The sequence below is a fragment of the Bos javanicus genome, chromosome 20 (assembly GCF_032452875.1).
Source record: "Bos javanicus breed banteng chromosome 20, ARS-OSU_banteng_1.0, whole genome shotgun sequence".
Lineage (NCBI taxonomy): Eukaryota > Metazoa > Chordata > Mammalia > Artiodactyla > Bovidae > Bos > Bos javanicus.
The window spans coordinates 66506572-66521164 of NC_083887.1; the positions used below are offsets into that span (position 1 = coordinate 66506572).

At 53.9% G+C, this 14593-nt stretch overlaps 1 protein-coding gene across 1 annotated transcript; it reads left to right on the top strand.

The window, feature by feature from the left end:
• The first annotated feature begins 472 nt into the window (after positions 1-472).
• Positions 473-9605, top strand: MED10 (mediator complex subunit 10). The gene is made up of 4 exons (XM_061393900.1): positions 473-679; positions 1696-1779; positions 6365-6467; positions 8985-9605. Exons 1-4 carry the CDS (start codon positions 558-560, stop codon positions 9081-9083), a joined length of 408 nt encoding a protein of 135 aa, XP_061249884.1. The 5' UTR covers positions 473-557; the 3' UTR covers positions 9084-9605.
• Positions 9606-14593: the final 4988 nt, after the last annotated feature.

The following is a 14593-nucleotide window of genomic DNA, read 5'->3' on the forward strand; positions in this document are numbered from 1 at the left end:
CCACCACCTGTAATTCGCATACTCAGGCAAAAAAAAAAAAATAGTCTTTTCATTGCGGAGTAAAGCTACTTTTTCCAAGTACGGCCCGCTGGGCTTCAGCTTTCTTGGCATTTTCTCTTCTAACAAACTTCAGGTAACGGTCAGGTTTCGTTTATCCCGATTTTACGGATGAGAACAAGAGGCTCAGAGGCTAGCGAACTTGCTCAGGGCCAGGGGAGACAGAGCGGGAACCCAGAGGTCTCCACCGCTGGCTCTGTGTGTCCCTCAGCCACGCCTGCAGGTCCTGAGGACCAACACGTGCAGCGCGCCGCTCACCTGGCGGGCTTAGGGATGCCGGGGCAGGACCGAGCTGACTCCGCCCCGCCCCGGCGGCCCCGCCTAACGCCCCGCCCCGCGACCTAACCACGCCCCATACCCCACCCCGGCGGCCCCGCCCCACCACCCCAGGCCCCGCCCCATCCGGCCCCCAGAGGAAGCGGAAGTGGTGGCGGGCCCGGACGGAAGCAGGAAGCGGTGGGGCAGGACCAGGGCCGCGGTGGTGTGCGGGCTGCGCGGCGATGGCGGAGAAGTTCGACCACCTGGAGGAGCACCTGGAGAAGTTCGTGGAGAACATCCGGCAGCTCGGCATTATCGTCAGCGACTTCCAGCCCAGCAGCCAGGCCGGGCTCAACCAGAAGCTGTGAGTGGCACATGGGGCGGTGTCTGCCTGGGCCGGGGTGGGAAGCCGGGTCCGGCCGCGAGCCTCTGCCTGGCCCCTACTCTTGCTCGGGGGCCAGTCCCTCCTGGTCCAGGCTGTGCGCAGGGGTGCTCGCCGCTGCCTCCTTCCCGTTTTGCCCTGACTGGGACCTTCCCTTCAGGCCCCATTTGGAGAAGTCATTAGGGCCAGATAACAGTTTACCGTTTCTGGAGGAATCGCATGACGGTGGGTGCTGGGGGGCTGAGAGGGGCCACGGAACGCTTATGAAATAGTTTTTCTGGCAACAGCCTTGTGCAGGCCCTGGTGCTAGGCCCCTGGGATGGACCAAAGGCGGAGTCAAATGCTGTGGATAAGGGCTCGCAGCTTTACGGAGGTTCAAACATAACAGCCGTGTTTGCAACCCCACCTTCGTACGCAGTGCTGTGGGACCAGCCCGGTGTTCTAGGAGGACTCCCAAGCCGAACTGAAATTAAACTAGGCCTGGTGGCTTTCTTCCCCAGACTCGGAGGCTGGACTCCTGAAGGCCAGTCCACTGCGCGCCCCCCCCCCCCCCACCTCCCCTGTTGTCTCAAAGGGTACACAAAATCTCAGAGGCTCCCGCCCTTATTCCTGTTGGTTTGTGACCCCTCAGTATTGGTAATTCCTTGTTCAAAAAGAAAACCAAGGGATATGTGAGCATATTGTGTAACTCCAGAGCTTTCCGGGGAATCCTGAGCTAACCGAAGAGCTGAGAGCTGCGTGTCACCTGTTCCTGGGTAAGGAACAGGCCTCTAGAGCCCTCCTCGGCTCGGTGTGGGTGCTGCCCAGTGTGCTCATCTAAACTAACCTGCTGCTGCTGCTGCTAAGTCGCTTCAGTCGTGTCCGACTCTGTGCGACCCCATAGATGGCAGCCCACCAGGCTCCCCCTTCCCTGGGATTCTCCAGGCAAGAGTACTGGAGTGGGGTGCCATTGCCTTCTCCAAAACTAACCTAATGTTCTCTTATTGCTTCTCCCCCAGGAATTTTATTGTTACTGGCTTACAGGATATTGATAAATGCAGACAGCAGCTTCATGATATCACGGTCCCTTTAGAAGTATTTGAGTAAGTACCGTACTTGATATTCTGGTTCTTGTTTGGTTTTCCTGTAATGATTTCCTTATCATAGGGCTTTTCTGGTGGCTCAGATGGTAAGGAATTTGCCTGTGATGGAGACCTGGATTCAGTTCTTGAGTCGGGAACATCCCCTGAAGAAGGGAATGGCAACCCATTCCAGTATTCTTGCCTGGAGAATTCCACAGACAGAGGAGCCTGGTGGGCTACAGTCCATGTGGTCACAAAGAGTCAGACACAACAACTAACACTTTTCCTTGACCACCAGTGTTTAAGTGTCTGCTGTGTGGCACGGACGGTCTGGGTGCTGGGCATATTCGAGGGAAAAAAGCAGATAAAAATACCTGCCTTCATGGAGCTTCAGGGAGTCCCTGGTGGCTCAGATGGTAAAGAGTCTGCCTGTAATGCAGGAGACCTGGGTTTGATCCCTGAGTCAGGAAGGTCCCTTGAAGAAGGAAATGGCAGCCCAGTCCAGTATTCTTGCCTGGAAAATCCCATGGATGGAGGAGCCTGGCCAACTACAGTCCATGGGTCTCAAAGAGTCGGACACGACTGAGTGACTTCACTTTCACTTTCATGGAGCTTATGTTCTAATGGAACTAAACAATTAAAAAAAAAAAAAGATCTCAGTATAGTATTGTTGAAAAAGAGTTACAGGTGAATAATGGCTCTTGAAATATTTGAAAGACATCATAGGCTCTCAAGATCCTACTTAGCTGAAAGGTCAGCCCCATGACTTCCTGACTTCTTTTTTTTTTTTTTTCTTGAGAAGGAGAAAGTCTTATGTGGCTATGTTATAAATTAAAAAAAAAAAAAAAACTTAAAGGTAGAAACAACCCAAGAAGTACGAATTTGGTGTCTCCCAGACTGCCCTGGCAGTAATAGTTCTAGGAGATGATAATATGTGCTTCATTAGGGGGGGAAAAAAAAAGTTCTTCCGAGAGGAATGTTTCGGAAGGATGTTTACTGTTTCCTGCGAGAGAGTCAGCTGCACCCGGGTATAGTCATGGCCTGGAGAGCGCCTCTGGGAAATGAACTCCTTTAGGTTTTATTAATCCAGGTTTTAGCGCCCTGATTTCACAGGTGAAAGAACTGATAGGTAACTGCACTGTCTTGCTAGCTAGTCAGTGTCGGAGCTGGGGCTAAAATTCTAGGCTTGTTAAAATTTTACTCTATTGAATATTGAAGTATAGTTGATTTACAGTGTTTTAATTTCTGCTCTGTAGCAAAGTGGTTTAGTTATATATGTATTTTTCTCGTGTTCTTTTCCATTATGATTTCTCATGGGTGCTGCGTGTGCTTCCCTGTGCTGTACAGTAGGATCTTGCTGTGTGGGTAGGATCCTGTACAGACTGGTGCGCCTCTGCTGATGCCAAGCTCCCGTCCCTCCCTTGCCCACCCTCTTCCCCCTTGGCAGCCACAAGGCTGTTTCTACATCGTGAGTCTGTCTCTGATTCGGAGACATGTTCGTTTGTGCCGGGTCTTGGATCCCACGTGTAGGTGACAGCATGTCGTGTCTGCCTCTGCCTTTGTGACGTCACTTGGTGTAGGTGACAGCATGTCGCGTCTGCCTCTGCCTGTGTGACGTCACTTGGTGTAGGTGACAGCATGTCGCGTCTGCCTCTGCCTGTGTGACGTCACTTGGTGTAGGTGACAGCATGTCGCGTCTGCCTCTGCCTGTGTGACGTCACTTGGTGTAGGTGACAGCATGTCGCGTCTGCGTCTGCCTGTGTGACGTCACTTGGTGTAGGTGACAGCATGTTGCGTCTGCCTCTGCCTTTCTGACGTCACTTGGTGTAGGTGACAGCATGTCCGTCTGCCTCTGCCTGTGTGACGTCACTTGCTGTGACGCTCTCTGGGTCCCTCCGTGTTGCTGCAAGTGGCGTTGTTTCCTTCCTTTTTAAAGGCGGAGGAGTGTTTGACTGCGTGTGTGTGCACCACATCTTCTTTGCCCGTTGATCTGTGGTGGCGCTTGTGTTGTCTCCACGTCTGGGCTGGTGTAGACAGTGCTGCTGTGAACTGTGATACGTGGCCGCATGTATCTTTGTGAATTTTAGTTTTGTCTGGATATATGCCCAGGAGTGGGATTCCTGGATTATGTGGCAACTCTGTTTTTAGTTTAAAAATCCTGGACTTGTGTTGTCTTTGACCAGGGCCAGTTCTCTGGGCTAAGCAGCCTTACTCCCAGAGCTGGCTTGGAACAGCAAGAGAATTCTGGGGCTTTCTCCAGTAAAACTGCAGATGTGAATCACTGGAGCTCCGTGCACAGTAGAGGGAAGAGTTCTCATTGTACGTCCCCAAGTGTCAGAGATGGACGTCCTAGTCACAGCGCAGCTCAGCAGCGGTGCGCCAGTGAGGGCGCACAGGCTGCACTTCTCAGGGTCTCAGCTCCGTCCTGTTCTGTGGGCCGAGGGGCGCGGAGCCCAGGGGCGCGAGTTACAGCTCCAGACTCCTGTGGGTGAGGCGCGGGAAGGTGGAGCCCGATTCCCCTTTCCGGAAGAGTCCTCATCAGAGCTGTCCTGGCCCTCAGTGTGTGGGATGAATAGATTGACAGATGCCGAGGACCACTCCCAGCTTCCAAAGTGGAGCAAAGGAGAGCGAGACCCCTGAAAGGGTGGCGATGGCGAGGCTCTGCCATTGCAGCTGCAGCCGCAGCTGGCCGCAGGGCCGGCTGAGACCCCCGTGGGCTGAGATGAGGTGGTCTCCGGACGCCCAGCGGGCAGCAGTGTGCACTTGCGGTCGCTCTGTGCCAGTGGAGGAGGGTGTCTGCAGGGACTGTGCCTGTGGCAGAGCTGACAGTGTGGAGCTCGGCCCTCCTGGGGGAACTCGGGGTCTGGGAGATGGCAGACGTGGGATACAACCCTTGGTCTCCAAAGAAGCGTCTAATCTAGGTGATGTCACTGTCGAAAGGGTGGTTTATTTTGGACACTTGGGCCAGTCAGGTTTCTCCCCTCAGAAATGGATGGATTTTGCTTAGAATTAATCATAATTTTCGGTTTCATGCATTGGAGAAGGAAATGGCAACCCACTCCAGTGTTCTTGCCTGGAGAATCCCAGGGATGGGGGAGCCTGGTGGGCTGCTGTCTATGGGGTCTCACAGAGTCAGACACGACTGAAGTGACTTAGCAGTAGCAGCAATCATAATTTTGGCTTTTTTCATTCCATCATTTCAAATGCATTCCAGTAACATGGGATTTCTAGAACTTTTGATTTATTAATATTTTGCTATGTCGTAATTAAAGGTCAGTTTTTATGCCATCAATAGTAACTTAATGTCTTTAATCTGAAATGATAATTTTTTTTTTAACTGAAGCATAAAAATGGGACTTGGTTGTCGTGGTTTTGTTTCTTTGTTAATAATTCTATTTAGCTGAGTGACGTGCAGGTCTTCAGGCAGACGTGTGGCCTGACCCGGGTAAAATGTGGATGTTCATCTAGGCGTGTGCTCAGTGAAGTCTGGGTGATTGGGGACAAGTTGAAATTTCAAGAAATCATTTTATGTTGTTAAGAAATAATTGGAGAGAATCTGTCTTAGTCCAAATCCAGTTGGTTAGGAAAGGATCAGTAGACGTGTATACACTGCTATATTTAAAATGGAAAACCAGCAAGGATCTACTGTACAGCACAGGAACTCTGACAGTGTTATGTGGCAGCCTGTCTGGGAGGGGAATTTGCGGAGAATGGATACACGTATCTGTACGGCTGAGTCCCTTTGCTCTCTGTCTGGAAACTACCAATGCTGTTAATTGGCTACGTGGTGGTGGTTTATTCACTAAGTCGGGTCCAACTCTTGCGGCCCTGTAGACTGAAGCCCGCCAGGCTCCTCTGTGCCTGGGGATTCTCCAGGCAAGAATACTGGCGTGGGTTGGCATTCCCTTCTCCAGGGGATCTTCCCATCCCAGGGATCGAACCCAGGTCTCCTGCATTGCAGGCAAATTCTTTACCATCTGAGCCACCAGGGAAGCTCATACCCCATACTGCTCATACCCCACTGGCTATACCCCAGTACAAAATAAAAGGTTAAAAAAGAAAGTAGTACATCAGCCCCGTCTCTCCCCAGTCTGTGACCTGATCTCAGGACGGGCAGGGCCTGCTCTCCTGCTCGGGGCTCTCCCCTCTCGCGTCCCCTCCGGGACTGGGTGCACCCGGAGTGTGGCTGCTTCTCGGCAGGCTCCCTGTGTTGCCCAGGCCCGAGGCTCCGGCTCACACTTGGTTCTCTCTTGTGAAGAGCTGCCTGACCTTACAGGCTGTTGTGAGGATGGAAAGGTGGTGAAACCTTTTGAAAAACACAAATGCTGAGACATGTGTGAACTGGCGTGGCCGTGGAGCTTGCTTGGGTTATAAGTGATCATCACTTGACTTCATGAGTTATTCATACAATTAGAAGTAACGTGAGTGTGAGTGACCCCTACGTGTGTAGCGAAGGAACCCTCACTCAGCCGGTTCCTGGACGCAGTTCCCTCTAAACAGGGCCGTGTGAGCTTACAAGCTCTGCCGTTGTCTTTTCCCCCTTAAGGAAACTGTGAGAGGAGGTGTCAGCCGTGAGGATGCTAACGGCGATGTTTCCTGTTTCCAGGTACATAGATCAAGGGCGAAACCCCCAGCTCTACACCAAAGAGTGCCTGGAGAGGGCTTTGGCGAAGAATGAGCAAGTTAAAGGCAAGATTGACACAATGAAGGTAAGGTTCTTATAAATGGAAAGGGATGTCAGAGCAGCAAGCAGTGCTCACAAAGCCAGTTAGGCTGATGGACTCTGTGAGGCATCCGCTGTTTGACCGCCTTACACAGTTGGCGACTTCTGAGTTGTGTAGCAGGTTGTTTCTCAGTCGTTGTTTAGTCACTAAGTCAAGTCTGACTCTTTGCGACCCTGTGGACCGCAGCATGCCAGGCTTCCCTGTCCTCCGCTCTCTCCCTGAGTTTGCTCAGACTCCTTGTCCATTGAGTTGGTGATGCCATCCAACCATCTCATCCTCTGCTGCTTTCTTCTCCTTTTGCCCTTCATCTTTCCCAGCATCAGGGTCTTTTCCAGTGAGTTGGCTCTTCACCTCAGGTGGCCAAAGGATTGGAGTTTCAGCTTCAGCATCAGTCCTTCCAATGGATATTCAGGGCTGATTTCCTTTAGGACTGACTGGTTGGATCTCTTTGCAGTCCAAGGGACTCTCGAGAGTCTTCTCCAACAACCACAGTTTAAAAGCATCAGTTCTCCAGCGCTCAGCTTTCTTTATGGTCCAACTTTCACATCTGTACATGACTAACTGGAAAAACCATAGCTTTGACTATATATGGACCTTTGTAGGCAAAGTGATGTCTCTGCCTTTTGATTTGCCGTCTAGGTTTGTCAGAGCCTCCTTCCAAGGAAATAGGTAATAAAATTAAATACCTTGGAGACGTGTCATAGCATAAAAAAATGAAACTGTGTGGCAGTCTTTCAGGAAAGTCCCAGGTAATTTTTGTAGTGTTAGCTGTCGCTGACTTCACTGTGCTGTTTTCATTTGTAAGGTTTTAGTGTCTGCAGCATGCACGGGATGCTCTCTGCATCCCTCGGTCAGGCCCGTCCCTGCCACTGCAGGTCGTGGGCCTGGAGGCTTCTGTACCTTCCTCCTCTCTTCCTCGGGGATCCTTGCCAGCGGCCAGCTCACGCCCCCTGTACCCGATTCCCTGTTCTCCACGGAGGCCCTGCTCTTTCCACGACTCTTGGTGTTGATGAAGTCCAGAAAGCTTGGCATCTTGAGCATGATGCCTGGAATTGTTTCCTTACACTGAGTTGCCCATGATTCAGGTTGTGGGGCGGGTGTTGCCACCCCTTCCCGTTGGCCTCCGACGGGGAACCCCCCTGCCTCCACCCTGGTCTTCCTTATGGCCGGCCTGGCAGACCTCGAGCCCCTCATCCCTGGCCACTCCCCTGCCATCTCTGCTGGGACCCCCGCACGTCCTCTGTGCCCTGCCCACTCTCCAGGGTCAGCATCTCTGCCCCTTTGAGAGGCCTTGCGGGCCAGCCTTCTCTCCATCCCTGCCCCGTGTCCCCCGCGGCCCGAGCCCCAGGAGACCAGGAGCACGAGGCGTGTGTTGCCGCTGCCCCCGGGTGCAGCGTGCCGCATGGTGTCTGGCGTGCTGCGGGATGGCTGCGTGGGGACCGCAGTGACGGCCGTCCTGTGCCCAGGGCAGGGGCCCTGCCCCAGGCATGCTTGTGACATGTTGGCTCGTGTGGCGCCCACAGCCTCCCTTCTGCTTTGTCAGCCGGAGCCCCAGCTGCTCTTGAACTGGGCATCATCCCCGTGAGCTGGGGTGGTTTCGACCGCCGTGTGGCTGAGCTGTGTCGTCCAGCAGGGGCCGCCACTCAGGAGCAGGGTCACGGCCCCTGGGGGGTGCGCTCCCGGGTCCCTGCGCTCCCGTCCTCCCCGCCGTTGGGAAGGTTGCCCACCCGCCCGCCGGCAGTGACGCTAGTGGCTGTCCGTGCAGTTTGCATTCCTTTCTCTGCCTCTTGGTGTCATTTCCTGTCACCGTGAACACCTCACGAGACAGCTCGTGTGCCCGGTGGGCCGTGTGCTGAAGCCTGCTCGAGCTCTGTCTTCCTGGAGTGTTGGTGTGCAGCCTCCTTTGAGGATGTCTTCCTGTTTTCACCTAAGGGCGGTCTCTTGTTTATCCCTGCGGTACGGCTTTACTGTACAACTCGTTAGAAAAGGCTTTGAGATGCTGGCTGGTACTAGCTGCATCTGAGGTCGGATTAAGACACATACGCTGATAGCAAGGCTCAAGGAGCCCCAGCATTTGGGGAAGACCGGTTTCCGGGTTCTCCGAAAGCCTCGCTCAGGCTGTGCGCACACAGTGGCCTGGATGTGGTTTGAGTTAATAAGTGCTCAGTTAAATATTCCACGATGATTCCCGTGCTGTGTGTCACGTGCAGAAACCCTCTCTGCCCGTGCGGCTGGCTCTTTGTCGGCAGAGACAGGAGTAAGGCAATGGCGTTTGAGTGAGGCTTATCTTCCAGGCAGCTCTGCTGTGCCCAGGCTGCCGTGCCCGCCGTGGTCTCAGGCAGTCACCCGCTGCCGTGGGCCCAGGGTCGCCTCCGGGGCTGAGCACACAGCACCATGAGGGCACGGTGTCTCCTGAGCTCGGGGCTCGGTGGGCTTCTGCTTTAACTCGGGTGGCGGGTCCCCAGCAAAAGCATGCTGACCGTGTATGTTTTTCCTCCTTAGAAATTTAAAAGCCTGTTGATTCAAGAACTTTCTAAAGTATTTCCAGAAGACATGGCTAAGTACCGAAGCATCCGAGGGGAGGATCACCCTCCCTCCTAACCACACCCGCCCTCTGTCTGAAGACCCTCCTCGTCCTGCAGAGTTGGTCGTGGCCCTTAGGCCGCTGTGACTGAGCGCATCGTCCGTCCCCTTGTCCCCGTTGCGGGCCTCTGGGGATGGGGCCTGCGGGCGTGTGGGCAGTGCCCCCAGCCTGCCCTCCCCGGCTCTCCGTGTGGTCCTCACCCCTCAGACGGCTGGTGATCACACAGCTTTGAGCGCGAGGCATCTGCGTCTCCACGGCCAAGCAGCCTTGGAAATAATGTGACAGGTAAACCAAATGTTTTTAAAAACCCGCGCTGACAGTTTTCTTGTAATGTACTCTTTCTGTTCCTTTTTGTTTTTTAATGTCAAAACTGAAAAAAAAAAATGGGAAAAATTGGTTTAATATGAGAAGTACTTTAAGTTGGTTTTAAGTACTTTAAATTGTATATTTTTGAGTGTGGTGCATAAAGAATGCGTTCATTGGAACTGTGTTTCCAAGGACTTCAGTTTGTCTAACGTAATAAAGTCTTTAAATACTTACTTGCTCCATGGAATTGTTTCTATAACATTTTTATAATTTAGTACTGTGTGTCTTGTAAACCATGATCACTTCGCTCAAGTGTGAGGAATATTGGTAAAATGTGTCCTGTGGGCATTGGAACAGGAGAAGCAAAAGCAGAAGGCAGAACTTGATGCCCCGAAGCCTGTCTCACAGGGGGCCTCGCGGCTGTAGTGACCACAGTTCAGGAGCGTTCCTCCCCCGCCGCCCCGGGGTCCCGTGTGTCAGCCTGGGGGGCTGCATGGGGTTACTGTGCCCTCTGACCTGCAGGGCTGGGCAGGCAGCGGGAGGCGGTGTGGCTGCTAAACTTGGCAGTGCTGTTGCTGCATCCGTGGGCTGACTCAGAGCCGCCGGCCCAGGACAGTGGTTCTCAAGGGTCTCACAGACCACCTGCCCCAGAATGTCCTGGACTCGTTCATTGGGAATGTGGACCTATTGGGTCAGGGGCTCTGGGCTTGGGCCCCCAGAACTGCTTTGCTGGTTTCCCGCCCCCAGAGACTCCGGACCCCCCAGGATTGAGACCCACGCTGGGGACTTCGGTCTCACGGGGAGGTGGGCGTGGACAGGGGCACCTGCCCCAGTGACTCCAGACCCGCTAGGATCGAGACCCACAACTGGGGACTTCAGTCTCACGGCGGGTGTGGGTGTGGACAGGGGCACCCGCCCCAGTGACTTCTCACCCCCGGGATTGGGACCCTTCAGTCTCACGGGGTCTGGGCGTAGTGCTGGCTGTAGTGGCAGGTGAGTCCAGCTGTTGGCTCTCAGCCGCCCCTTCCTCTGGCATGGGGGCTCCTGTGTGCCCTCGCTCCCCGAGGGGTCTTGTGTTGGCAAGGAGTCAGGGGCCAGGCCCCTAAGGAAATTGCTACCTCCTCGTCAGTGGTTCGTCCTCTCCTGAACGTCACCGGGAAAGGCCTCCCCTCCTGACCCGGTTTCTGCTGGATGAAGACTGCCTGTCTGGTAGGCCTGGGCCCTGGGTGCTCCTGCACTGGCCCTGCCGCCTCCAGCTGCCCTGTCAGCGCCTGTGGGCATTGGGAGGCCCAGGTCCCACGAGTCCACTCGGTCCCCAGCACAGTCCCCGAGCTGCAGGAGGTGGTCCCCATCACGGCCCGGAGCGGCCTGGGTCCCGCAGCCAAGGCTCGTGGCAGGCGTGTAGAGAGCGCGTGTGGCATGCGGCCTGCCTGTCCAGCGTGGGTTCTGGTGCGCACGGTTCCACTGGCCGGGAGATGGCTTTCTTCTGCACTTCGCACAGCGACCTGACCGCAGCAGACCCTCCCCGTCCTCTGGAAGCATCGCATGATCTGGATGTGGGCTTCCTGAACCCCCAGCCTTGGAAGGGGTGTTTGCACCCCTCTGCTTGGCTGCCCGGCAGGTCCACAGGCATCCTCAATTCCCATTTGGGTTCCGGAATTCGCAGGACATAGCTGGCAAAGGGGGCTGTTTTGCCCGCCCTGGGCCCAAGGATCAGGGAGCCTTCGGCCATTTACTGGGGATCCTTGAGAGGATGAATGGAGATGCTCATTGAGCCATCTGTGACGCTGCAGAGCCCCAGGGTGGGGTCTGCTGACCCCGGCCCAGCAGGGCAGGGCTCGCGTAGCAGGCGTCCCTCTGGAATGGTCTCCCATCTCCTTTCAGTACAAGTTTGGGCGCACAGTCAGCCTTGGGACTTGCTAGCATGTTTCACGGGTTATCTCCATTTTGCACCATGCCTGCCTGGTATTGGCATTCTCTGCATGTGCCCACCAGGTCGAGTCCTGTTCAGGATGACCAAGCAGTGCAGGCTCGGAACGGATACCAGGGTCAGCAGGCAGCCTTCCTGCAAACTCAGTGTGAAGGTGGCGCGTGGAGTGTAACTGTCCACGGCCTTTAGATTTCCCTGGAAGCTCCAGGACGACATCCCAGACTCAGGACCTGCACCCTTACCTCGGGCCCCTCCCCGCCCCCTCCCCCCGCCTCCCCACCGGGTCCCAGGACCCCTCCTCTTGTTTCAGTTAGAAAGTTAGAACACTGATGACTCATTATCCTGGTGGCAACCATCCTGATGGGCTGCCTCACTTCCAGTCACCCTTACTCTTCCTTGACACCTAGTCAGTTGCAAATTCCTCCTTTGATTTTTAAATCTCCCCTCTGCCCACCTCCCCTACACACTAATCAACGAACCAACCATCCTGAAAGCCCACTGGTTTTCAACCGTGATGGCACCAAGATGTGGATTCCGGGGCCTGAGCTTTAAATCAATGACCTGCATAGATTATTTTAACGATTGATCACCTAAGCAACCTCTGCAGTTAAGAAAATGAAAGAAACCGACATGAAGCCCTGACTTTATGCAGAAGTAGGATGGACGCCCTTCTTGTGTTTGGGTAGATAATCAGTTGTGTTCCGAAAATACAGCTAAGAAAGTCACCCAGTTTTGCTGTCCTGACCGTTAATACTGTGCTTTTTATCCATCGGGATGTTTTTCCTACAAACACGTGCACAGATGAATAGCTAGATGTGGAATTATTCCTGTACACGTGGGTTAGTAACTTGTGTTTTTCTTAAACAGCATACCATGAACATCTAGGGCAGTCAGTAAACTCCGACATAATGCTTCTGCGTGCTGTGAACGTGACATGTTGTTACTTGTGTGCCACGCCCGGGTTAAGCACACTACTTTTGTTGACTTAAGTCCCCAAGGAAGCCTGTGGGGTAGTTCACAGACAAGGAAGCTGAGGAACAGAGAGGTAGGCAACCTGCTCAGGTCACCCAGCTAACAGGGCAGGGGAACAAGGCCTGCACCTAATTTCCAGAAGCTGGAAATTGAGGTGGGCAGGGTCACGGTCTCCAGGGGCTCCAGGGGCGGGTCCTTCCTGCCTCTTCCAGGTTTTGGATGCTCCGGGTCACATCACTGCAGTCTCTGCCTCTGTCTTCACTTGACCATCTTCTCTGTGTCTCTCTCTCCTTTTTAAAAAAAATCTTTTGAATTTGTTACAATATTGCTTCTGCTTTATGTTTAGGTTTTTTGGCTTCAAGGCATGTGGGATCTTAGTTCCCCAACCAGGGATCAAACCTGTACCTTCTGCATTAAAAGGTGAAGTCTTAACCGCTGGATCACCAGGGAAGTCCCTCTGTGTCTCTTATAATGATGTTTGTCATTGGAAAATCCAGGATGGTCTCATCTCAGGGTTCTTACCTACATGGGCAAAGACTCTTTCTAAATCGCGTTTGCAGAGTCTGAGAGACAGAGCTGTGCAGGCGGCCGCCGTTTTCCACCCACCACTCTGCCAGATAAGCCACGTCTGGTGTTCAAGGCCCTGGCCATGCTGACTTGGGAGCTGCCGTGTCCTTTCTCCCACCCAGATCCACCCAGAGTCCCGCCGCACGCCCCCTGCCTCCCAACGCCCCCACCCCAGAAAATGTCCGCATCCCTCTTCCCAGCAGAGGCTGGTCAGGAGCGCAGAGTCTAAGATCTGGGGCTGGCAAGCCCGCTAAAACACGACGTGTCCATGGAGAGACAGGAGCAGCATGTCTCTTCTCCCTGGTCCTGTAAGAGCCTTTTCTGCTCTCAGTAGTCACAGGCTTTCTGGCTTGGCGATAAGGAAGAAATACTGTGGCTGACAGTGTAAGTTACAAAGCAAAGAGGCTAGCATCCCTACAGATGGCCTTCACACACACACACACACACATACACAGACACACACACACGTATACACACACACATATACACAGACACACACATATACACAAACATACACATACACACATATACACAAATGCATACACAAACATGCACACACACATACACAGACATACATACACGCACACACACATACACACAGACACACATATATACACATATACACAGACACACACATATACACAAACATACACATACACACACATAGACACACAGACACAGAGACACACCCACAGTTGGCAGCGCCTTGTATGCATGGCAAGCAGGCTGCAGGAGCTGCTGGGGGTGGTCAGGGGAGGGCAGGTCAGGTTCCTGAAGAGCCTCCACGTCTCCGTGGCTGCAACCGCGCTGGAAGATGCTCCCATTGGGCTCTGAGAGGAAAGGTGACGGGTCAGCTCCACACGTCCTTGTGTGCCGGGGCCCTGGCCCAGGGGAGTGCAGGTTGCCTGTGGCTTCTGAGCATGTGGGTGAGGCTTCTCCCCAGAGCTCGTCAAACACAAGCTTTGCTAGTCATCCGTAGGAGCACTGGTTCAAAAACCAAGCATTTACAAGGAATTGTGGTTTTTTTGGGGGGACGGGTGGGTAAGTGTGCTATGAACAGGCTTCCCTGGTGGCTCAGAGGGTAAAGAATCCGCCTGCCATGCAGGGGATGCAGGTTTGATCCCTGGATCAGGAAGATCCCCTGGAGAAGGAAATGGCAGCCCACTCCAGTCTTCTTGCTGGGAATTCGCATGGACAGAGGAGCCTGGTGGGCTGCAGTCCACGTGGTGTCAGAGTTGGACTCAACTGAGCGACTAGACAGCAACAGTAAAGTCCTGTGAACACCAGGAACGACCACGCACACGTCCTGCTAGATTTGAAAACAAGCTGGCCACGCGGGATTAGATTAGATTCAAGGGTTGCCTTCAGCTGCAGCGTCTGCCTCACCCGGACCCGTGGTTCACCCCTCTGTCCGCTCCAGCCACGTGGCGCCCTCCCCCACGGTGACTGAGGGACCCCTCGGCTGTGTGAGCTGTTCAGGTCAGGATAGATGGAGGGTTTCCCCCAGAACCAACCGCAGACGGCCGCGTGGTCTCAGCTGTCCAGTCTCCAGGGCCGTGAAGACCATGTGTCTGCGGTACCCGGTAAAGGCTGCTGGGAACAGACCAAGGCGTGTGGTTCTTCTGCACGGTTCTCAAGGCATTTTAGGCGCTCAATCAACTGTGATCCGACAATAAAGAGTTGCTTGCTTCTATTACTTCTCTCTGAATTTTGCTGAGTCTGACTGTCTTGGCTCCCAGAGCGACTGTCTGA